Source organism: Bombina bombina, chromosome 4, assembly GCF_027579735.1.
Source record: "Bombina bombina isolate aBomBom1 chromosome 4, aBomBom1.pri, whole genome shotgun sequence".
Classification (NCBI taxonomy): Eukaryota; Metazoa; Chordata; class Amphibia; order Anura; family Bombinatoridae; genus Bombina; species Bombina bombina.
This window is the reverse complement of record NC_069502.1, coordinates 789,040,374-789,062,603: the sequence shown is the minus strand read 5'-3', so window position 1 is coordinate 789,062,603 and position 22,230 is coordinate 789,040,374. Positions and strand designations below refer to the sequence as shown.

General features: G+C 38.1%; 1 protein-coding gene across 1 annotated transcript in view; it reads left to right on the top strand.

Annotated features, from left to right (window-relative positions):
• The window catches only part of CAPN9 (calpain 9), a 329,028-nt gene that overhangs the window by 119,767 nt on the left and 187,031 nt on the right, over positions 1 to 22,230 (top strand). Inside the window, exon 4 of the mRNA XM_053711177.1 lies at positions 16,300 to 16,433. Coding sequence (XP_053567152.1) covers positions 16,300 to 16,433 — 134 coding nt within the window. The remainder of the gene's footprint in view (positions 1 to 16,299; positions 16,434 to 22,230) is intronic.

Sequence of the window (22,230 nt, the reverse complement as noted above, 5' to 3'; positions counted from 1 at the left end):
GAATGATGTCCTTGGAAGCGACCATCAGACCAATTACCTCCATACATTGAGCTACTGATGGCCGAACAGTAGACTGAAGAGAGGCAAGAGGAGAGAATTTTGGATTTTCTGAGCTCTGTCAGAATTTTTTTCATAGATAGTGAATCTATTATGGTCCCTAAGAAAACCACCATTGTAGCTGGAACAAGGGAACTCTTTTCCAGATTCACTTTCCAACCATGGGAACGTAGAAAAGACAACCAGATCTCTGTATTTGAGTTTGCTTGTTGAAAAAATGGCACCTGAACTAATATGTCATCCAGGTAGGGTGCCACTGCAATTCCCGAGACCTGATCACTGCCCAGAGAGCCCCCAGAACCTTTCAGAAAATTCTGGGAGCTGTGGTAAGGCCAAACTGAAGAGCCACAAACTGAAAGTGTTTGTCTAGAAATGCGAATCTCAGGAACTTGTGATGATCCCTGTGGATGGGAACATGAAGATATGCATCCTTTAGGTCTATGGTTGTCATGAACTGACCTTCTTGGACCAATTCAAGAATGGAACAAATGGTTTCCATTTTGAAGGATGGAACCCTGAGAAACTTGTCGAGACACTTTAGGTCTAGAATAGGACTAAAAGTTCCCTCTTTTTTGGGTACCACAAACAGATTTGATTAAAATCCTAGACCCTGTTCCCGAACTGGAACTATCACTCCCAGGGAATAAAGGTCCTGAATGTAATCAAGAATGCCTTTCTTTTTATCTGGTCTACAGATAATCTTGAGAGGTAGAACCTGCCCCTGGGAGGAAAAGTCTTGAATTCTATTTTGTAACCCTGAGACACTATGTCCACAGCCCAGGGATTTGGGACATCTCGTACCCATGCTTGATAAAAAAGAGAAAGTTTGCCCCCCACTTGATCCGATCCTGGATCGGGGGCAAACCCTTCATGCTGATTTAGACTCAGCTGCTGGTTTGTTTACTCTATAGGATATTATATCTTTATTAAAAATGAAATTTCTCAACCACCGTAGAGGGTTTACTCCTCTTGGCCATGGAGGAAGTTAACGCCTAAAGTCTCCATACCACATACAAATTAAGTACCTGCCCACTGCCAATAAAAGATCCTCCATTAAGGATTTTATGTCTCATAATAAAGTGCAGAGAGTCCCCATAACCCCATCAGTGCAGGTCTCCCAGCCCCAGAAGACAAAAGCACTTACATGCACATCTAGCCTTCCGGCAGGAGGACAGCTCATAAGGCGTGAAAGGACACATACTCCTTACAGAGGCCTGTGGAGAAAAGAGAGAGCAGAGTAAACCTACTTTGGCTTTCTATACCCTGGGCAGCAAATATGTTAGTAAAACGCAGCAAAGCCCACCTTACAAATTCTTAACTGCTTTAAAGCCACCACTACTCTGCTGCAGAGATTGACTACAGCTATACCCAAAAAAACTTGCTTGTAGAGAAAAGAAATTAAATGTTTCTATCTAGACAAGAGGTACAAAATTGCATGGGCAACACAATTTGGTTCTCTAAATATAGGAGACACAAGTTCAAAGGAACAGAATCCTCTTCCATGACTAAGGAAAAGATATTGCAAAAATGAAATACAAATTTTTAATATACTGTCCCTTTAAGAAATAGTAGAACGGAATAGGTTAGATAGACAACCTGCTCCCTCACTGCTTAAAGTAAAATGGCCCCAGTAAGCAATTCACAAGGAAAAAAGAAAACTGCTTTTATAGTACCAGTGTTTTACTTTCACTTTGCTCAACAATCTATTGTACGGCCTCTACACCTCAGCTTACACTGAGGTGTCTACCTGCCCCCTTCGATGCAGCAGTAATGAGAAAACATCTGGATCCTAGCCGGTCTTAATCTCACATCCAACAGCCTTCATTGCTCAGAAAAACTGAAAGCGGTATTGTAAGGTCACGTGACTGGTAAGGATTGAAGTTGCACAACAGAAGAAAATGCGCGCTTCATAGCCGACAGAGGCAGGCCAATGAGGGAACCGTGATTAAGACACCAAAACTTCCCCTCCTCCATTGACAGAGGCAAAGAAAATGACTGGGGATTATGGGCATGGGAGTGACACTTAACAGCTTTGCTGTGGTGCTCTTTGGCTCCTCCTGCTGACCAGGAGTGATATTCCCACTAGTAATTGATGACGTTGTGGACTCTCCATATCTTAGGAAAGAAAGTATTGTTTTGCTTATTTTTAAATAACATTACGCTAATTTTTAGACTCCCAACCAAGCCCCAAAGTTAAAGAGAATACTGATGTATCCATACTCTAGCTTGCTCCTGTTTGTGTAAATAGTTTTTTCATATGCAGGGGAGGGAGGAGTGTCTGCTATTTCCCACTTGCAGAGCTAAACTGGGAGCTTCTAATTAAATTTTTAAACTTTTTTTTACTGGATTTTTAGATCAGCATCTGTGCATATTATTCTTTATAGCAGTGTTTTTCAACCAGTGTGCCGTGGCACACTAGTGTGCCGTGAGAGATCCTCAGGTGTGCCACGGCAGACTGACAACAGTGTGACATTTTTTAAACTTTGCTTGTTTTTTACTCCCAGTGCAGGGGTAGTTTGTAGGAGGCATGGCATAACAGCACAATACATACAGTATGTGTGTGTTTGTGTGTAGATGTATATATATATATGCTGTATTAGGCTACAATGTGTGATTTTTTGAAATTTTGTTATGGTGGTGTGCCACAGGATTTTTTAATGTAAAAAAGTGTGCCACGGCAAAAAAAAGGTTAAAAATCACTGCTTTATAGTAATGTCTATTACATGCAGTTAAATGAAAATTGGTGTATACAGCCCCTTTAATGCTATTTATTGTCAACCGTGGCCATCTAATGGTCAAATAATGCATCTACATCTAATTTTAAAATACGTTACAAATACACAGTTTCATTCCAAATATATATACAAATATTTAGAAGCTTACGCCTAGATTTAGAGTTTTGCGGCCAAAGGGGTGCGTTAGCTACGCGTGCTTTTTTCTGGCCGCACCTTTTAAATACCGCTGGTATTTAGAGTTCACAGAATGGCTGCGTTAGGCTCCAAAAAAGGAGCGTATAGCATATTTACCGCAACTTCAACTCTCAATACTAGCGGTGCTTACGGACGCGGCCAGCTTCAAAAACGTGCTCGTGCACGATTCCCCCATAGAAAACAATGGGGCTGTTTGAGCTGAAAAAAACCCTAACACCTGCAAAAAAGCTGCGTTCAGCTCCTAACGCAGCCCCATTGTTTCCTATGGGGAAACACTTTTTTAAGTCTGCACCTAACACTCTAACATGTACCCCGAGTCTAAACACCCCTAACCTTACACTTATTAACCCCTAATCTGCCGCCCCCGCTATCGCTGACCCCTGCATATTATTTTTAACCCCTAATCTGCCGCTCCGTACACCCCCGCCAAATACATTATCCCTATGTACCCCTAATCTGCTGCCCTAACATCGCCGACCCCTATATTATATTTATTAACCCCTAATCTGCCGCCCCCAACGTCGCCTCCACCTAACTACACTTATTAACCCCTAATCTGCCGACCGGACCTGAGCGCTACTATAATAAATGTATTAACCCCTAATCCGCCTCACTCCCGCCTCAATAACCCTATAATAAATAGTATTAACCCCTAATCTGCCCTCCCTAACATTGCCGACACCTAACTTCAAGTATTAACCCCAAATCTGCCGACAGGAGCTCACCGCTACTCTAATAAATGTATTAACCTCTAAAGCTAAGTCTAACTTTAACCCTAACACCCCCCTAAATTAAATATAATTTAAATCTAACAAAATAAATTAACTCTTATTAAATAAATGATTCCTATTTAAAGCTAAATACTTACCTGTAAAATAAACCCTAATATAGCTACAATATAAATTATAATTATATTGTAGCTATTTTAGGATTAATATTTATTTTACAGGCAACTTTGTAATTATTTTAACCAGGTACAATAGCTATTAAATAGTTAAGAACTATTTAATAGCTACCTAGTTAAAATAATTACAAAATTACCTGTAAAATAAATCCTAACCTAAGTTACAACACTACACTATCAATAAATAAATTAAATACAATTCCTACAAATAAATACAATTAAATAAACTAACTAAAGTACAAAAGATAAAAAAGAACTAAGTTACAAAAAATAAAAAAATATTTACAAACATTAGAAAAATATTACAACAATTTTAAACTAATTACACCTACTCTAAGCCCCCTAATAAAATAACAAAGACCCCCAAAATAAAAAAATGCCCTACCCTATTCTAAATTACAAAAGTTCAAAGCTCTTTTACCTTACCAGCCCTTAAAAGGGCCCTTTGCGGGACATGCCCCAAAGATTTCAGCTCTTTTGCCTGTAAAAAAAAACATACAATACCCCCCCCCCAACATTACAACCCACCACCCACATACCCCTAATCTAACCCAAACCCCCCTTAAATAAACCTAACACTAAGCCCCTGTAGATCTTCCTACCTCACCGGCTTCACCGATCGGTCCAGAAGAGGGTCCGAAGTCTTGATCCAAGCCAAAGCGGGGGGCTGAAGAGTGACGTCCATCCTCGGGCTGAAGTCTGGATCCAAGCGGCAAATGAAGAAGTCCATCTTCGGGAAGAAATCTTCATCCTATCCGGGCAGAAGAGGACATCCGGACCGGCAAACATCTTCATCCAAGCCGCATCTTCTATGTTGTTCCATCGGATGACGAGCGGCTGATCTTGAAGACCTCCGGCGCGGATCCATCCTCTTCGTTCGACGTCCAACTGAAGAATGAAGGTTCCTTTAAGGGACGTCATCCAAGATGGCGTCCCTCGAATTCCGATTGCCTGATAGGATTCTATCAGCCAATTGGAATTAAGGTAGTTCCGATCAGCCAATAGAATGCAAGCTCAATCTGATTGGCTGATCGGATCAGCCAATCGGATTGAACTTGATTCTGATTGGCTGATTCCATCAGCCAATCAGAATTTTCCTACCTTAATTCCGATTGGCTGATAGAATCCTATCAGCCAATCGGAATTCGAGGGACGCCATCTTGGATGACGTCCCTTAAAGGAACCTTCATTCTTCAGTTGGACGTCGAACGAAGAGGATGGATCCGCGCCGGAGGTCTTCAAGATCAGCCGCTCGTCATCCGATGGAACAACATAGAAGATGCGGCTTGGATGAAGATGCTTGCCGATCCGGATGTCCTCTTCTGCCCGGATAGGATGAAGATTTCTTCCCGAAGATGGACTTCTTCATTTGCCGCTTGGATCCAGACTTCAGTCCGAGGATGGACGTCACTCGTCAGCCCCCCGCTTGGGCTTGGATCAAGACTTCGGACCCTCTTCTGGACCGATCGGTGAACCCGGTGAGGTGAAGACAAGGTAGGAAGATCTTCAGGGGCTTAGTGTTAGGTTTATTTAAGGGGGGTTTGGGTTAGATTAGGGGTATGTGGGTGGTGGGTTGTAATGTTGGGGGGGGGGTATTGTATGTTTTTTTTTTACAGGCAAAACAGCTGAATTCTTTGGTGCATGCCCCGCAAAGGGCCCTTTTAAGGGCTGGTAAGGTAAAAGAGCTTTGAACTTTTGTAATTTAGAATAGGGTAGGGCATTTTTTTTATTTTGGGGGTCTTAGAGTAGGTGTAATTAGTTTAAAATTGTTGTAATATTTTTCTAATGTTTGTAAATATTTTTTTATTTTTTGTAACTTAGTTCTTTTTTATTTGTTGTACTTTAGTTAGTTTATTTCATTGCATTTATTTGTAGATATTGTATTTAATTAATTTATTGATAGTGTAGTGTTAAGTTTAATTGTAGATTATTGTAGGTATTTTATTTAATTAATTTATTGATAGTGTAGTGTTAGGTTTAATTGTAACTTAGGTTAGGATTTATTTTACAGGTAATTTTGTAATTATTTTAACTAGGTAGCTATTAAATAGTGCTTAACTATTTAATAGCTATTGTACCTGGTTAAAATAATTACAAAGTTGCCTGTAAAATAAATATAAATCCTAAAATTGCTATAATATAATTATAATTTATATTGTAGCTATATTAGGGTTTATTTTACAGGTAAATATTTAGCTTTAAATAGGAATAATTTATTTAATAAGAGTTAATTTATTTCGTTAGATTTAAATTATATTTAACTTAGGGGGGTGTTAGTGTTAGGGTTAGACTTAGCTTTAGGGGTTAATCCATTTATTACAGTAGCGGCGAGATTCGGTCGGCAGATTAGGGGTTAATAATTGAAGTTAGGTGTCGGCGATGTTATGGAGGGCAGATTAGGGGTTAATACTATTTATTATAGGGTTATTGAGGCGGGAGTGAGGCGGATTAGGGGTAAATAACTTTATTATAGTAGCGGTGCGGTCCGCTCGGCAGATTAGGGGTTAATAAGTGTAGGCAGGTAGAGGCGACGTTGAGGGGGGCAGATTAGGGGTTAATAAATATAATATAGGGGTCGGCGGTGTTAGGGGCAGCAGATTGGGGTACATAAGGATAACGTAGGTGGCGGTCGGCAGATTAGGGGTTAATAAGTGTAGGCAGGTGGAGGCGACGTTGAGGGGGGCAGATTAGGGGTTAATAAATATAATATAGGGGTCGGCGGTGTTAGGGGCAGCAGATTAGGCGTACATAAGGATAACGTAGGTGGCGGTCGGCAGATTAGGGGTTAAAAAAATTTAATCGAGTGGCGGCGATGTGGGGGGACCTCGGTTTAGGGGTACATAGGTAGTTTATGGGTGTTAGTGTACTTTAGAGCACAGTAGTTAAGAGCTTTATAAACCGGCATTAGCCCAGAAAGCTCTTAACTACTGACTTTTTTCTGCGGCTGGAGTTTTGTCTTTAGATTTCTAATGCTCACTTCAGCCACGACTCTAAATACCGGCGTTAGAAAGATCCCATTGAAAAGATAGGATACGCAAATGACGTAAGGGGATCTGCGGTATGGAAAAGTCGCGGCTGGAAAGTGAGCGTTAGACCCTTTCCTGACTGACTCCAAATACCAGAGGGCGGTAAAAACCAGCGTTAGGAGCCTCTAACGCTGGTTTTCACGGCTACCACCCAACTCTAAATCTAGGCCTTAATGACTATACCATTATTTAATACATATGTAATATATAAAAATTATAATTTCAAGAATATATGTACATTCATACAAATACGTAACCTCCAATAAAATGAAAAACTATTGTTCTAAAAATACATATATTTCCTCAATTACTACCAGCAATAAAACTGTAAACTATATATATATATATATATATATATATATATATATATATATATATATATATACAGTATATATATAAAAAAGCATGTATGTAGTTTACCTACTACAGTGTGGGTGTGGCCTACAAAATTGTAGGTTGCACAAAATGGAAACTATGTAGGCACTTCAGTGAACATTTTGCAAATATAAAAACATAGGCCTAGATTTGGAGTTTGGCGGTAGCCGTGAAAACCAGCGTTAGAGGCTCCTAACGCTGGTTTTAGGCTACCTCCGGTATTTGGAGTCATTAAAAAAAAGGGTCTAACGCTCACTTTTCAGCCGCGACTTTTCCATACCGCAGATCCCCTTACGTAAATTGCGTATCCTATCTTTTCAATGGGATTTTTCTAACTCCGGTATTTAGAGTCGTGTCTGAAGTGAGCGTTAGAATTCTAACGACAAAACTCCAGCCGCAGAAAAAAGTCAGTAGTTAAGAGCTTTCTGGGCTAACGCCGGTTCATAAAGCTCTTAACTACTGTACTCTAAAGTACACTAACACCCATAAACTACCTATGTACCCCTAAACCGAGGTCCCCCCACATCGCCGCCACTCGATTAAATTTTTTTAACCCCTAATCTGCCGACCGCCACCTACGTTATACTTATGTACCCCTAATCTGCTGCCCCTAACACCGCCGACCCCTATATTATATTTATTAACCCCTAACCTGCCCCCCACAACGTAGCCGCCAGCTACCTACAATAGTTAACCCCTAATCTGCCGACCGCAAAGCGCCGCCACCTACGTTATACTTATGTACCCCTAATCTGCTGCCCCTAACACCGCCGACCCCTATATTATATTTATTAACCCCTAATCTGCCCCCCTCAACGTCGCCTCCACCTGCCTACACTTATTAACCCCTAATCTGCAGAGCGGACCGCACCGCTATTATTATAAAGTTATTAACCCCTAATCCGCCTCACTAACCCTATAATAAATAGTATTAACCCCTAATCTGCCCTCCCTAACATCGCCGACACCTAACTTCAAACATTAACCCCTAATCTGCCGACTGGAGCTCACCGCTATTCTAATAAATGTATTAACCCCTAAAGCTAAGTCTAACCCTAACACTAACACCCCCTAAATTAAATATAATTTTAATCTAACGAAATTAATTAACTCTTATTAAATAAATTATTCCTATTTAAAGCTAAATACTTACCTGTAAAATAAATCCTAATATAGCTACAATATAAATTATAATTATATTATAGCTATTTTAGGATTAATATTTATTTTACAGGTAACTTTGTATTTATTTTAACCAGGTACAATAGCTATTAAATAGTTAAGAACTATTTAATAGCTAAAATAGTTAAAATAATTACAAATTTACCTGTAAAATAAATCCTAACCTAAGTTACAATTAAACCTAACTCTACACTATCAATAAATTAATTAAATAAAATACCTACAATTACCTACAATTAAACCTAACACTACACTATCAATAAATTAATTAAATACAATACCTACAAATAACTACAATGAAATAAACTAACTAAAGTACAAAAAATAAAAAAGAACTAAGTTACAAAAAATAAAAAAATATTTACAAACATAAGAAAAATATTACAACAATTTTAAACTAATAACACCTACTCTAAGCCCCCTAATAAAATAACAAAGCCCCCCAAAATAAAAAAAATGCCCTACCCTATTCTAGATTACTAAAGTTCAAAGCTCTTTTACCTTACCAGCCCTGAACAGGGCCCTTTGCGGGGCATGCCCCAAGAAGTTCAGCTCTTTTGCCTGTAAAAAAAAACATACAATACCCCCCCCCCAACATTACAACCCACCACCCACATACCCCTAATCTAACCCAAACCCCCCTTAAATAAACCTAACACTAAGCCCCTGAAGATCTCCCTACCTTGAGTCGTCTTCACCCAGCCGAGCCAAATTCTTCATCCAAGCGGAGCAAGAAGAGGTCCTCCATCCGGTAGAAGTCTTCATCCAAGCGGGGCAGAAGAGGTCTTCCATCCGATTGAAGTCTTCATCCAAGCGGCATCTTCTATCGTCATCCATCCGGAGCGGAGCGGCAGGATCCTGAAGACCTCCGACGCGGAACATCCATCCTGGCCGACGACTGAACGACGAATGACGGTTCCTTTAAATGACGTCATCCAAGATGGTGTCCCTCGAATTCCGATTGGCTGATAGGATTCTATCAGCCAATCGGAATTAAGGTAGGAATATTCTGATTGGCTGATGGAATCAGCCAATCAGAATCAAGTTCAATCCGATTGGCTGATTGGATCAGCCAATCGGATTGAACTTGATTCTGATTGGCTGATTCCATCAGCCAATCAGAATATTCCTACCTTAATTCCGATTGGCTGATAGAATCCTATCAGCCAATCGGAATTCGAGGGACGCCATCTTGGATGACGTCATTTAAAGGAACCGTCATTCGGCTAGTAGGCGTCGGGAGAAGAGGATGTTCCGCGTCAGATGGAAGATGATGGCTACCGAAGAAAGAAGATTGAAGATGCCGTTGATAGAAGACTTCATCCGGATCATGGACCTCTTCAGCTCCCGCTTGGATGAAGACTTCAGCCGGATCATGGACCTCTTCAGCTCCCGCTTGGATGATGACTTCAGCCGGATCATGGACCTCTTCAGCTCCCGCTTGGATGATGACTTCAGCCGGATCATGGACCTCTTCAGCCCCCCGCTTGGGCTTGGATCAGGACATCGGAGGAGCTCTTCTGGATCGATCGGTGAACCTGGTATGGTGAAGATAAGTTAGGAAGATCTTCAGGGGCTTAGTGTTAGGTTTATTTAAGGGGGGTTTGGGTTAGATTAGGGGTATGTGGGTGGTGGGTTGTAATTTTGGGGGGGGGGTATTGTATGGTTTTTTTTACAGGCAAAAGAGCTGAACTTCTTGGGGCATGCCCCGCAAAGGGCCCTGTTCAGGGCTGGTAAGGTAAAAGAGCTTTGAACTTTAGTAATTTAGAATAGGGTAGGGCATTTTTTTATTTTGGGGGGCTTTGTTATTTTATTAGGGGGCTTAGAGTAGGTGTAATTAGTTTAAAATTGTTGTAATATTTTTCTTATGTTTGTAAATATTTTTTTATTTTTTGTAACTTAGTTCTTTTTTATTTTTTGTACTTTAGATAGTTTATTTCATTGTAGTTATTTGTAGGTATTGTATTTAATTTATTTATTGATAGTGTAGTGTTAGGTTTAATTGTAGATAATTATAGGTATTTTATTTAATTAATTTATTGATAGTGTAGTGTTAGGTTTATTTGTAACTTAGGTTAGGATTTATTTTACAGGTAATTTTGTAATTATTTTAACTATTTTAGCTATTAAATAGTTCTTAACTATTTAATAGCTATTGTACCTGGTTAAAATAAATACAAAGTTACCTGTAAAATAAATATTAATCCTAAAATAGCTATAATATAATTATAATTTATATTGTAGCTATATTAGGGTTTATTTTACAGGTAAGTATTTAGCTTTAAATAGGAATAATTTATTTAATAAGAGTTAATTAATTTCGTTAGATTAAAATGATATTTAACTTAGGGGGGTGTTAGTGTTAGGGTTAGACTTAGCTTTAGGGGTTAATACATTTATTAGAATAGCGGTGAGCTCCAGTCGGCAGATTAGGGGTTAATAATTGAAGTTAGGTGTCGGCGATGTTAGGGAGGGCAGATTAGGGGTTAATACTATTTATTATAGGGTTAGTGAGGCGGATTAGGGGTTAATAACTTTATTATGATAGCGGTGCGGTCCGGTCGGCAGATTAGGGGTTAATAAGTGTAGGCAGGTGGAGGCGACGTTGTGGGGGGCAGATTAGGGGTTAATAAATATAATATAGGGGTCGGCGGTGTTAGGGGCAGCAGATTAGGGGTACATAAGGATAATGTAAGTAGCGGCGGTTTACGGAGGGGCAGATTAGGGGTTAAAAATAATATGCAGGGGTCAGCGATAGCGGGGGCGGCAGATTAGGGGTTAATAAGTGTAAGGCTAGGGGTGTTTAGACTCGGGGTACATGTTAGGGTGTTAGGTGCAGACGTAGGAAGTGTTTCCCCATAGCAAACAATGGAGCTGCGTTAGGAGCTGAACGCGGCTTTTTTGCAGGTGTTTTTTTCAGCTCAAACAGCCCCATTGTTTCCTATGGGGGAATCGTGCACGAGCACGTTTTTGAGGCTGGCGGCGTCCGTAAGCAACTCTGGTATCGAGAGTTGAAGCTGCGTTAAATATGCTCTACGCTCCTTTTTTGGAGCCTAACGCAGCCTTTATGTGGACTCTCAATACCAGAGTTATTTTTATGGTGCGGCCAGAAAAAAGCCGGCGTTAGCTACGCGGGTCCTTTCCGACAAAACTCTAAATCTAGCCGATAGTCGTGCGCGTGCACGATTCCCCCATAGGAAACAATGGGGCTGTTTGAGCTGAAAAAAAACCTAACACCTGCAAAAAAGCCGCGTTCAGCTCCTAACGCAGCCCCATTGTTTGCTATGCGGAAACACTTCCTACGTCTGCACCTAACACCCTAACATGTACCCCGAGTCTAAACACCCCTAGCCTTACACTTATTAACCCCTAATCTGCAGCCCCCGCTATCGCTGACCCCTGCATATTATTATTAACCCCTAATCTGCCGCTCCGTAAACCGCCGCTACTTACATTATCCCTATGTACCCCTAATCTGCTGCCCTAACATCGCCGACCCCTATATTATATTTATTAACCCCTAATCTGCACCCCACAACGTCGCCTACACCTGCCTACACTTATTAACCCCTAATCTGCCGACCGGACCTGAGCGCTACTATAATAAAGTTATTAACCCCTAATCCGCCTCACTAACCCTATAATAAATAGTATTAACCCCTAATCTGCCCTCCCTAACATCGCCGACACCTAACTTCAATTATTAACCCCTAATCTGCCGACTGGAGCTCACCGCTATTCTAATAAATGTATTAACCCCTAAAGCTAAGTCTAACCCTAAGACTAACACCCCCCTAAATTAAATATAATTTACATCTAACGAAATTAATTATCTCTTATTAAATAAATTATTCCTATTTAAAGCTAAATACTTACCTGTAAAATAAATCCTAATATAGCTACACTATAAATTATAATTATATTATAGCTATTTTAGCTATTTTTAGGATTAATATTTATTTTACAGGTAACTTTGTAATTATTTTAACCAGGTACAATAGCTATTAAATAGTTAATAACTATTTAATAGTTACCTAGTTAAAATAATAACAAAATTACCTGTAAAATAAATCCTAACCTAAGTTACAATTAGCTACAACATAAATTATAATTATATTATAGCTATTTTAGGATTAATATTTATTTTACAGGTAACTTTGTATTTATTTTAACCAGGTACAATAGCTATTAAATAGTTAAGAACTATTTAATAGCTAAAATAGTTAAAATAATTACAAATTTACCTGTAAAATAAATCCTAACCTAAGTTACAATTAAACCTAACACTACACTATCATTAAATTAATTAAATAAAATATCTACAATTACCTACAATTAAACCTAACACTACACTATCAATACATTAATTAAATACAATATCTACAAATAACTACAATGAAATAAACTAACTAAAGTACAAAAAATAAAAAAGAACTAAGTTACAAAAAATAAAAAAATATTTACAAACATAAGGAAAATCTTACAACAATTTTAAACTAATTACACCTACTCTAAGCCCCCTAATAAAATAACAAAGCCCCCCAAAATAAAAAATGCCCTACCTTACCAGCCCTGAACAGGGCCCTTTGCGGGGCATGCCCCAAGAAGTTCAGCTCTTTTGCCTGTAAAAAAAAATAGCATTCTATTGGCTGTTCCGATCAGCCAATAGAATGCGAGCTCAATCTGATTGGCTGATTGGATCAGCCAATCGGATTGAACTTGATTCTGATTTGCTGATTCCATCAGCCAATCAGAATATTCCTACCTTAATTCCGATTGGCTGATAGAATCCTATCAGCCAATCGGAATTCGAGGGACGCCATCTTGGATGATGTCATTTAAAGGAACCGTCATTTGTCGTTCAGTCGTCGGCCAGGATGGATGTTCCGCGTCGGAGGTCTTCAGGATGCTGCCGCTCCGCTCCGGATGGATGACGATAGAAGATGCCTCTTGGATGAAGACTTCAATCGGATGGAAGACCTCTTCTGCCCCGCTTGGATGAAGACTTCTACCGGATGGAGGACCTCTTCTTGCTCCGCTTGGATGAAGAATTAGGCTCGGCTGGGTGAAGACGACTCAAGGTAGGGAGATCTTCAGGGGCTTAGTGTTAGGTTTATTTAAGGGGGGTTTGGGTTAGATTAGGGGTATGTGGGTGGTGGGTTGTAATGTTGGGGGGGGGGGTATTGTATGTTTTTTTTTACAGGCAAAAGAGCTGAACTTCTTGGGGCATGCCCCGCAAAGGGCCCTGTTCAGGGCTGGTAAGGTAAAAGAGCTTTGAACTTTAGTAATTTAGAATAGGGTAGGGCATTTTTTTATTTTGGGGGGCTTTGTTATTTTATTAGGGGGCTTAGAGTAGGTGTAATTAGTTTAAAATTGTTGTAATATTTTTCTTATGTTTGTAAATATTTTTTTATTTTTTGTAACTTAGTTCTTTTTAACTTTTTGTACTTTAGTTAGTTTATTTCATTGTAGGTAATTGTAGGTATTTTATTTAATTAATTTATTGATAGTGTAGTGTTAGGTTTAATTGTAACTTAGGTTAGGATTTATTTTACAGGTAAATTTGTAATTATTTTAACTATTTTAGTTATTAAATAGTTCTTAACTATTTAATAGCTATTGTACCTGGTTAAAATAAATACAAAGTTACCTGTAAAATAAATATTAATCCTAAAATAGCTATAATATAATTATAATTTATGTTGTAGCTATATTAGGATTTATTTTACAGGTAAGTATTTAGCTTTAAATAGGAATAATTTATTTAATAAGAGTTAATTAATTTCGTTAGATTAAAATTATATTTAATTTAGGGGGGTGTTAGTGTTAGGGTTAGACTTAGCTTTAGGGGTTAATACATTTATTAGAATAGCGGCGAGATTCGGTTCGGCAGATTAGGGGTTAATAATTGAAGTTAGGTGTCGGCGATGTTAGGGAGGGCAGGTTAGGGGTTAATAAATATAATATAGGAGTCGGCGGTGTTAGGGGCAGCAGATTAGGGGTACATAGCTATAATGTAGCTGGCGGCTCTTTGCGGTCGGCAGATTAGGGGTTAATTAATGTAGGTAGGTGGCGGCGATGTTGTGGGGGGCAGGTTAGGGGTTAATAAATATAATATAGGGGTCGGCGATGTTAGGGCAGCAGATTAGGGGTACATAGGGATAATGTAGCTGGCGGCGGCGTGCGGACGGCAGATTAGGGGTTAATAAGTGTAGGTAGCTTGCGGCGACGTTGTGGGGGGCAGATTAGGGGTTAATAAATATAATATAGGGGTCGGCGGTGTTAGGGGCAGCAGATTAGGGGTACATAAGGATAACGTAGGTGGCGGTCGGCAGATTAGGGGTTAAAAAATTTTTATCGAGTTGCGGCGATGTGGGGGGACCTCGGTTTAGGGGTACATAGGTAGTTTATGGGTGTTAGTGTACTTTAGAGTACAGTAGTTAAGAGCTTTATGAACTGGCGTTAGCCCAGAAAGCTCTTAACTACTGACTTTTTTCTGCGGCTGGAGTTTTGTCGTTAGATTTCTAACGCTCACTTCAGACACGACTCTAAATACCGGAGTTAGAAAAATCCCATTGAAAAGATAGGATACGCAATTTACGTAAGGGGATCTGCGGTATGGAAAAGTCGCGGCTGAAAAGTGAGCGTTAGACCCTTTTTTCAGTGACTCCAAATACCGGAGGTAGCCTAAAACCAGCGTTAGGAGCCTCTAACGCTGGTTTTCACGGCTACCGCCAAACTCCAAATCTGTGTGCTCATTCCCATGAAGTTGTGTAGGACAATGTTATCTATGTGGCACACATGAATTAGCAGTCTCCTGTTGTGAAAAGCTAAAAAAAAACGTGATAAGAGGCTGTCTGTAGTTGCTCAGAAACAGGTACAAATTTAGAGGTTTACATGTTATAAAGTATATTAATATAACAATATTGTTTGTGCAAAGCTGGGGAATGGGTAGTAAAGACGTTATTTAACTTTTTAAATAACAATAATTTTGGTGTAGACTGTCCCTTTAAGATTTTTGGTTCCAACTACCATATCTTAGTGGAACACATAAAAGGTGATCGGATTATATCTGTATGTTTGGTTCCCACTGTCAAGCATGGGGGAAGAGGTTTGATGGTGTGGGGTACTTTACTAGTAACACTGATGGCAATTTAGTTAGAATTGAAGATACTGTTAACTAGCATGACTACCAAAACATTAGGCTGTGCCACATTATCCCACCTACTTTGCAGTTGGTTTGGGCAGTTATTTGTTTTTTTCAACAGGACCATGACCCATAAAACTTCCCCGGTCTGTATAAGAACTACCTGACAATGAAAGGGAGTGACTGAAAGCTGCATCAGGTGACCTGACCTCCTCGGTCACCTGACATAAACAGAACAGAGATAGTTTGGGATGCGTTGGACCAAAGAGTGAACTAAAATCACCAAACAAATGCACAACATATGTGGGAACTTTTTTTTAACTTTGCTTGAAAAACATTCCATGAGGGGACTTTCATGAAATTAGTTGTCATTTTTTTTTGTCACAAATTAGATTTGTTTTATTTAATTGTATTAATACCTTTTACTGTTATTCTAAAATAGGGAGGAAAGTAATAACAATAAAAAAAATCTTAGACTAGTATTATGTATAAAGGGATAGAGAGGTTTTATACTATGAGCTGCTTAATAGTTTATTTTTTTCTGCAAAATATCTAAAAGTGTTATGTATGCTTTTTAGTTCCAAAAACATACTCAACAGTTAACAGTCTTGTTTACTTATGTTCAATCTTTACTTTACTTATGTTATCTTTACTTCAATCTTTACTTTTAATTCCCAGTTTTGGCAGCATAATGAGTGGGTCGATGTTGTAATTGATGATCGACTTCCCACCTTCAGAAATCGTCTAGTGTTTCTGCACTCAGCTGATCTCAATGAATTTTGGAGTGCATTAATGGAAAAAGCGTATGCGAAGTAAGTATTGCAAGATGTGCGACTAAAGTGTATGAACAGGACAATAAGGATACTGACTTTATAGACTTTTTGGGAAAGGAAGGTCTTATACAAGGTATGGGCATGTCAGATGTATATTAGATATTATAGGTAAACAATATAACAAAATGTAGTTGTGAAATGTAAGCAAGAGTTAAAAAATGGGGGAAACTGATTTATGCTGTTGCTGGCTTTACTATGTTGTCAAAACCGAGCGTGACATCTTAGCACTATTTATAAACAGTAAAAAATAATGGATACATATGTTAACTCATTGGTACTGTGTTTCAGTCATCTTTGGAAGCTAATGAATTGATTTTATAACAAACACTATCTGCTAACTGTAAAAACAACACTGTATTATGCAAATTGCAACTTCATTACAATTTCTAACCCATTAAAGCTACCAATGTAATTGAAAGTTAGGAGCCCCCCAGAATACCAAAGAATTATACATATACTTTCTTAGGAGTAACAGAATGAGATTGATATAGTATTATAAGTGTATAATATATAACCTAAAACGTAAAGGGGTGCCACATTAGGGTAATCTTGCCAACTTGTCAGTTATAAAATAGAAAGTAATGTAGAATAATTCATAATTATGTTACCTATTGCTTGCGGACTCCCATTATTTCTCATGGCTTGTCCTAAACATGCACAATTTTAGAGACACTTTATAAGTTCATGTGGCTACATACACATTACTCAAAATGCCTGTATATAGACTTTAAAAAATGCTTGTGTGTATATATACTAACAAAAAAAATTGCTTGACGTCCATCCCGTGACACAACTTTATGCAAGTATTACAAATCTGTGATTGTATGCTATTCACTCAAAGGGTCTTACCACGCTACTGATGAATCCGTCTGGTCACTCTAAGCAGATCGTCATTAGGGCAACAAACTTCCTCCACAGTATTTGTTTCTAGACAGCAACCATATCAAGAATACAGGAATAGACATTATAATACTAATAATTATAATTACTACTATGGAAATAGAAATAAAAATAGGAATTGGAATATGGCCAATTACAACCAGAGAAATACAAATGCACAGCAGATGAATAAAAATTCTTATGATTGGAGGGAAACAAAAATAAAAAATAGAAGAATCTTTAACTATAATGCACACAATTGTAAGACCTCCCATTGAGACCACAAATAGATTTGTTCCTCTAGATAATGAAATTATAAATAAACAAGATATATGCACTAATATGTCTTCCACCTCAGGCACCCAAACTGAAAGCCAACATGTGCCTTTTTTTAGACAAAGGACACAAGGGCCCACATAGGAATTTTCAGAGAAATTCTCAAACACAACAGTTTAAAAAAAAGTGTCACAATCCCCAAGAATGCAAAGAAAAGAAGAGCTTCAGAAAACGAGGGAAGAGAGGTAGAGGAGCACAGACAAGCAAAAAACATAAGACAAAGATAGATCAAAAAGGAATAAACAATTTAAGTAAAACTAAGAAAATCAGATTGAAAAATTAAATAAAGGCATATTGTTTGACCCTACTCAAAAGCTAAACAAATGCAATGCCTTTAATGATGTGAACAAATATATAAAGAATCTAACTGTGAAAAAATGTTTTTTAAAAACCACAGAAGAAAGAAATATCAGTATAAATAATGGGAAAGATAATGATCCATGTATACACACACATTTAAGACAAAAGTCTACTTTCTGAAATTGAAACAAAAATAATAAATAGGTCATAATAAAACCTGCAGATAAGGGTTATTTTAAACAAAGATCAATATTTGAGAATGACATGACTTACTTGAAGATAAAATCACATATAGAATGTTAAGTAAAGATCCGACAATAATGTATAAAACTGAATTGGAAGTGCTTTTAAAAAAAGACTAAGGAGACATGTATTATCAATGAAAAAGAATATACATATTGATTAGTAAAATTTCAGTAAATACAACTTTTTTTATTGTTTGCTGAAAATTCACAAATCAGTAAAATCACCTCCTGGTCGCCCAGTTATCTTTGGCCAAGGGTCAATAAGAGCTGATTTGTCAGAATATATTGACCACTACTTACAAAAATATATCACTACCCTCCCTTTATTTTTGAAAGATTCCACTGAGGTCTTACAAATATTAGATAGGATAAAATGGGATGATAATTATATCCTGGTCACATGCAACATATCCTCATTATACACTTGTATTGAACATAATAAAAGTTTAGAAGCTGTACATTTTTATCCTCATAAAGATGGGACACTAGAAGATGAACAAAACAAGTTAATCTTGGATAGTATCAAGTATATATTGTAACATAATTTCTTCTCATTTGATGACAAGTATTATTTGCAACTTTGCGGGAAAGCAATGGGAACCAGGTTTTCTCCCAGCTACGCCAATTTGTTTATGGGTCTTTGGGAACACATTTTCCTAGACTCGGTTGATCTGGGAACAACCTGGTTCTCTATAAAAGATGCATAGATGATATTATAATCATCTGGAAAGAGAGAGAGGAATATGTAGATTGTTTTTTTTTTCAAGAATGAACAACAATGAAAGTAGTCTAAAGTTTACATATACTTGTAGTAGGCAACAGATACGATTTTTAGATCTAGATATCAGAATTGAAGACAATAAAATATTGACTAAAACATACTTCAAACCTGTGGATGCGAATAACTATATTCACACAGCTAGTTGCCATTTGGAGAAATGGAAAAAGAACATTACAAAAAAACCAATTCATGAGGATTCGTAAAAAATTGTAATAATGATGAAGGCTATTTAGTTCAATAAAATGTCTTAGCAAAGAAATTTGAAGAGAGAGGTTACTGTCTAGATATGATAGAAAATAAATAACAGAGAAGCTTGCATCAGTCTAGTGAAAATATATTTTATAATACTAAAAAGAACAGAGATAAGAAAATAGAAGAGAGTAAGCAAGTATTCCTTTCTTTCATTACACAATTTAACAGCAACAAAAGTCTGGTAGAAAGAATTCTGAGAAGACTCAGAGAAGTTACCTTCTGGACTTTGAATATTGGAAACTCTGAGTATTCACCTGTGTTTTTATACCTTTTTTTGTAAATGTGTTCATGAACTGTTATGTGTATATATACATTTTTATGTATTTTTATATGTGCTAATTAAATTGTACTCCTCTGAAATTGAACCCAATTCACTTCAACAGTTTGCACTATATTTTAGCTAAAAATAATTTATTCAATCACCATATTTACCTTTAGCAACCTCTCACACAGAGAAGTTGCTTTGTTTTTTCCCAGACATGATTGGATGGTCAACATCGCCAAGAGTTATCTCACATCCCAAACAAGAGTGTGTTTTTTTAGGGGTTACCATAGATTCGGTAGAGATGAAGATATTCCTAACAGACCAATGCAAACTCAAGCTTCAGTCGGCTTGCTGCAATCTTCAGGCTATTCCTTTGCCTTCAGTGGCAGAGTGCATGGAAGTAGTGTGTCTCATGGTGGCAGCTTCAGATGTCATTCCATTTTGCATGGTTTCATCTGAGACCTCTACAACTGTGCATGCTAAGACAGTGAAATGAAGACTACTCCGATCTGTCTGTTAGTGACCTTGGATCCTCCTACCAGACAGTCTGGGGGATTTCTACTCATCCAGTATCTCTAGGCATGAGTTTCCACTGTCTTGGGTCCACTGAGAGTTCGGGGAGTTTGGTCTCCTCAAGAGAAGTCTTTGCCCTTCAATGTCCTAGAAATCCAGACAATTTTTAATGCCTTACAAGTGTGGCCTCATCTATGCATTGTCCCTTTTCTTCACTTCCAATCAGACAATGTTACAAGAGTGGCGTACATAAATTGGGGGGGGGGGCAAGACGTTCCCTAGCCATGAAGCAGGTTAACTCACTTTATGTCATGGGCGGAAATGCATCAATGCACCATTTTCAGCCATCCACATCACTGAACTGGGAAGTGGATTATCTAAGTCATCAAGCTCTTCAATCATTCAGGGGAATGGTCTCTGAATCAGGAGATTTTCTATCCCCTTCTGTCCAGGTGGAGCGTTCCAGAGGTAGATCTCATGGTGTCCTGTCTAAATCACAAGCTTCCAAGATATGGTTTGAGATCCTCTGTTGGAGCTGATAGATACCTTGATGGCTCTGTGGTGGTATCGTCTGATTTATCCATTTCCTCCAATTGCCCTGCTCCCGCGAGTAGTTGCGCGGATCAAGCAGGAAAAGGTGTCAGCGATTCTCATAGCTCTGGCGTATCCTCACAGGACCTGGTATGGAGGTCCAGTGCTCCTCCCTGGTGGCTTCCCCAGTGACCAGATCTTCTCAGTCAGGGCCCATTCTTTTAACAATAATTGCAATCTCTCAGTTTAACTGCTTGGAGGTTGAACGGGTAATCTTATTGAAGAGAGGTTTCTCTGAATCAGTTACTAACTCTTTGATCCAGGCACGCAATCCGATCACTAGGAAAATTTACCATAAGGTATGGAAGGTTTATTTTTCCTGGTGTTCTCTTGACATTCAGTGAGAATTCCACAGATTCTTCAATTCATTCAAGAGGGTCTGGAAAAGGACGTATCGTCCAGCTCTTTAAAGGGTCAAATCTCTGCTATGTTGGTTCTGTTACATAGTAAGTTAGCTGGTTAGCCTGATATTCAATCCTTTGTACAGGCTTTGAGAAGGATCAAACCGTTAGTCAAGCCCATTGCTCCTCCTTGGAGCCTTAATTTGATTCTTAGAGTCTTACAACATCCTCCCTTTTGAACAAATGCATTCTTTGGATATCAAGATGCTGACTTGAAAAGTATTGTTTTTACTAGCAATCTCTTCTGCTCATAGAGTTTCAGAATTATCAGCTCTTTCCAGTGAGCATCTTTATCCTGGAATTCCATCCAAAGTTTTTGTCCTAACCCCAGTAGTGCTAAGGAAAAGCTAATACATAATTTAGATGTGGTTAGGGCACTAAAAAATTTTCTCCAAGCGACTAAAGATTTTCATCAGTCATCCAGTTTGTTGTAGTTTTTCTGGTAAGCATAAGGGCCAGAAGGCTATGGCTGTGTCTTTTTGGTTACAAAATTTGATTTGTGAAGCTTACTTGGTGGAAGGTCAAAAACTGGCTTTAAGAATTACTGTTCATTCTACTCGTTCGGTGTCCACTTCCTGTGCTTTCAAAAGTGAGGCCTCTGTAGAACAAATCTGCAAGGCTGCGACTTGGTCGTCTGCATACCTTTACTAAATTTTATCAATTTTATATTTTTGCATCAGCAGAGGCAGTTTTTGGAAGAAAGGTTCTTCAGGCAGTGGTTCCTAGTATATAGGTGCCTGCCTTACTGTTGTGCCACCCAGTTTTTTTCGTGGACTTCACGGCTTGGGTATTGTTTGCAAGAGTAAGGAATCATGGACTCAGTACCATTAAAAAGAAAACCTAATTTATTCTTAAAAAATAAATTAATTTCTTTCTCGGTACTAAGAGTCTACAAACCCACCAATTTCTTTCTGGACATAGGCTTTTGCTAAAACTTGACTTTTTTTTTGGATATTTAAATTAAAAACAAGATTACTGAGTGGGCTAAATTCAATTTATGATTTAATGAATTTTTGGTAAAAAAAAAAACAAAAACTGGAGTAATTACTTATTGGGGTGTTTTGATAACATACACCCTTTTTCAAAACTGTTCAGATTAAGGTATATTTCTCAGTATTGATGTAAGAGTATATACAGTATATATATATATATATGTATGAGAGAAATAAATAGTATGATCATTTAGGTTTTATTAATAAATAATTAAAATTCT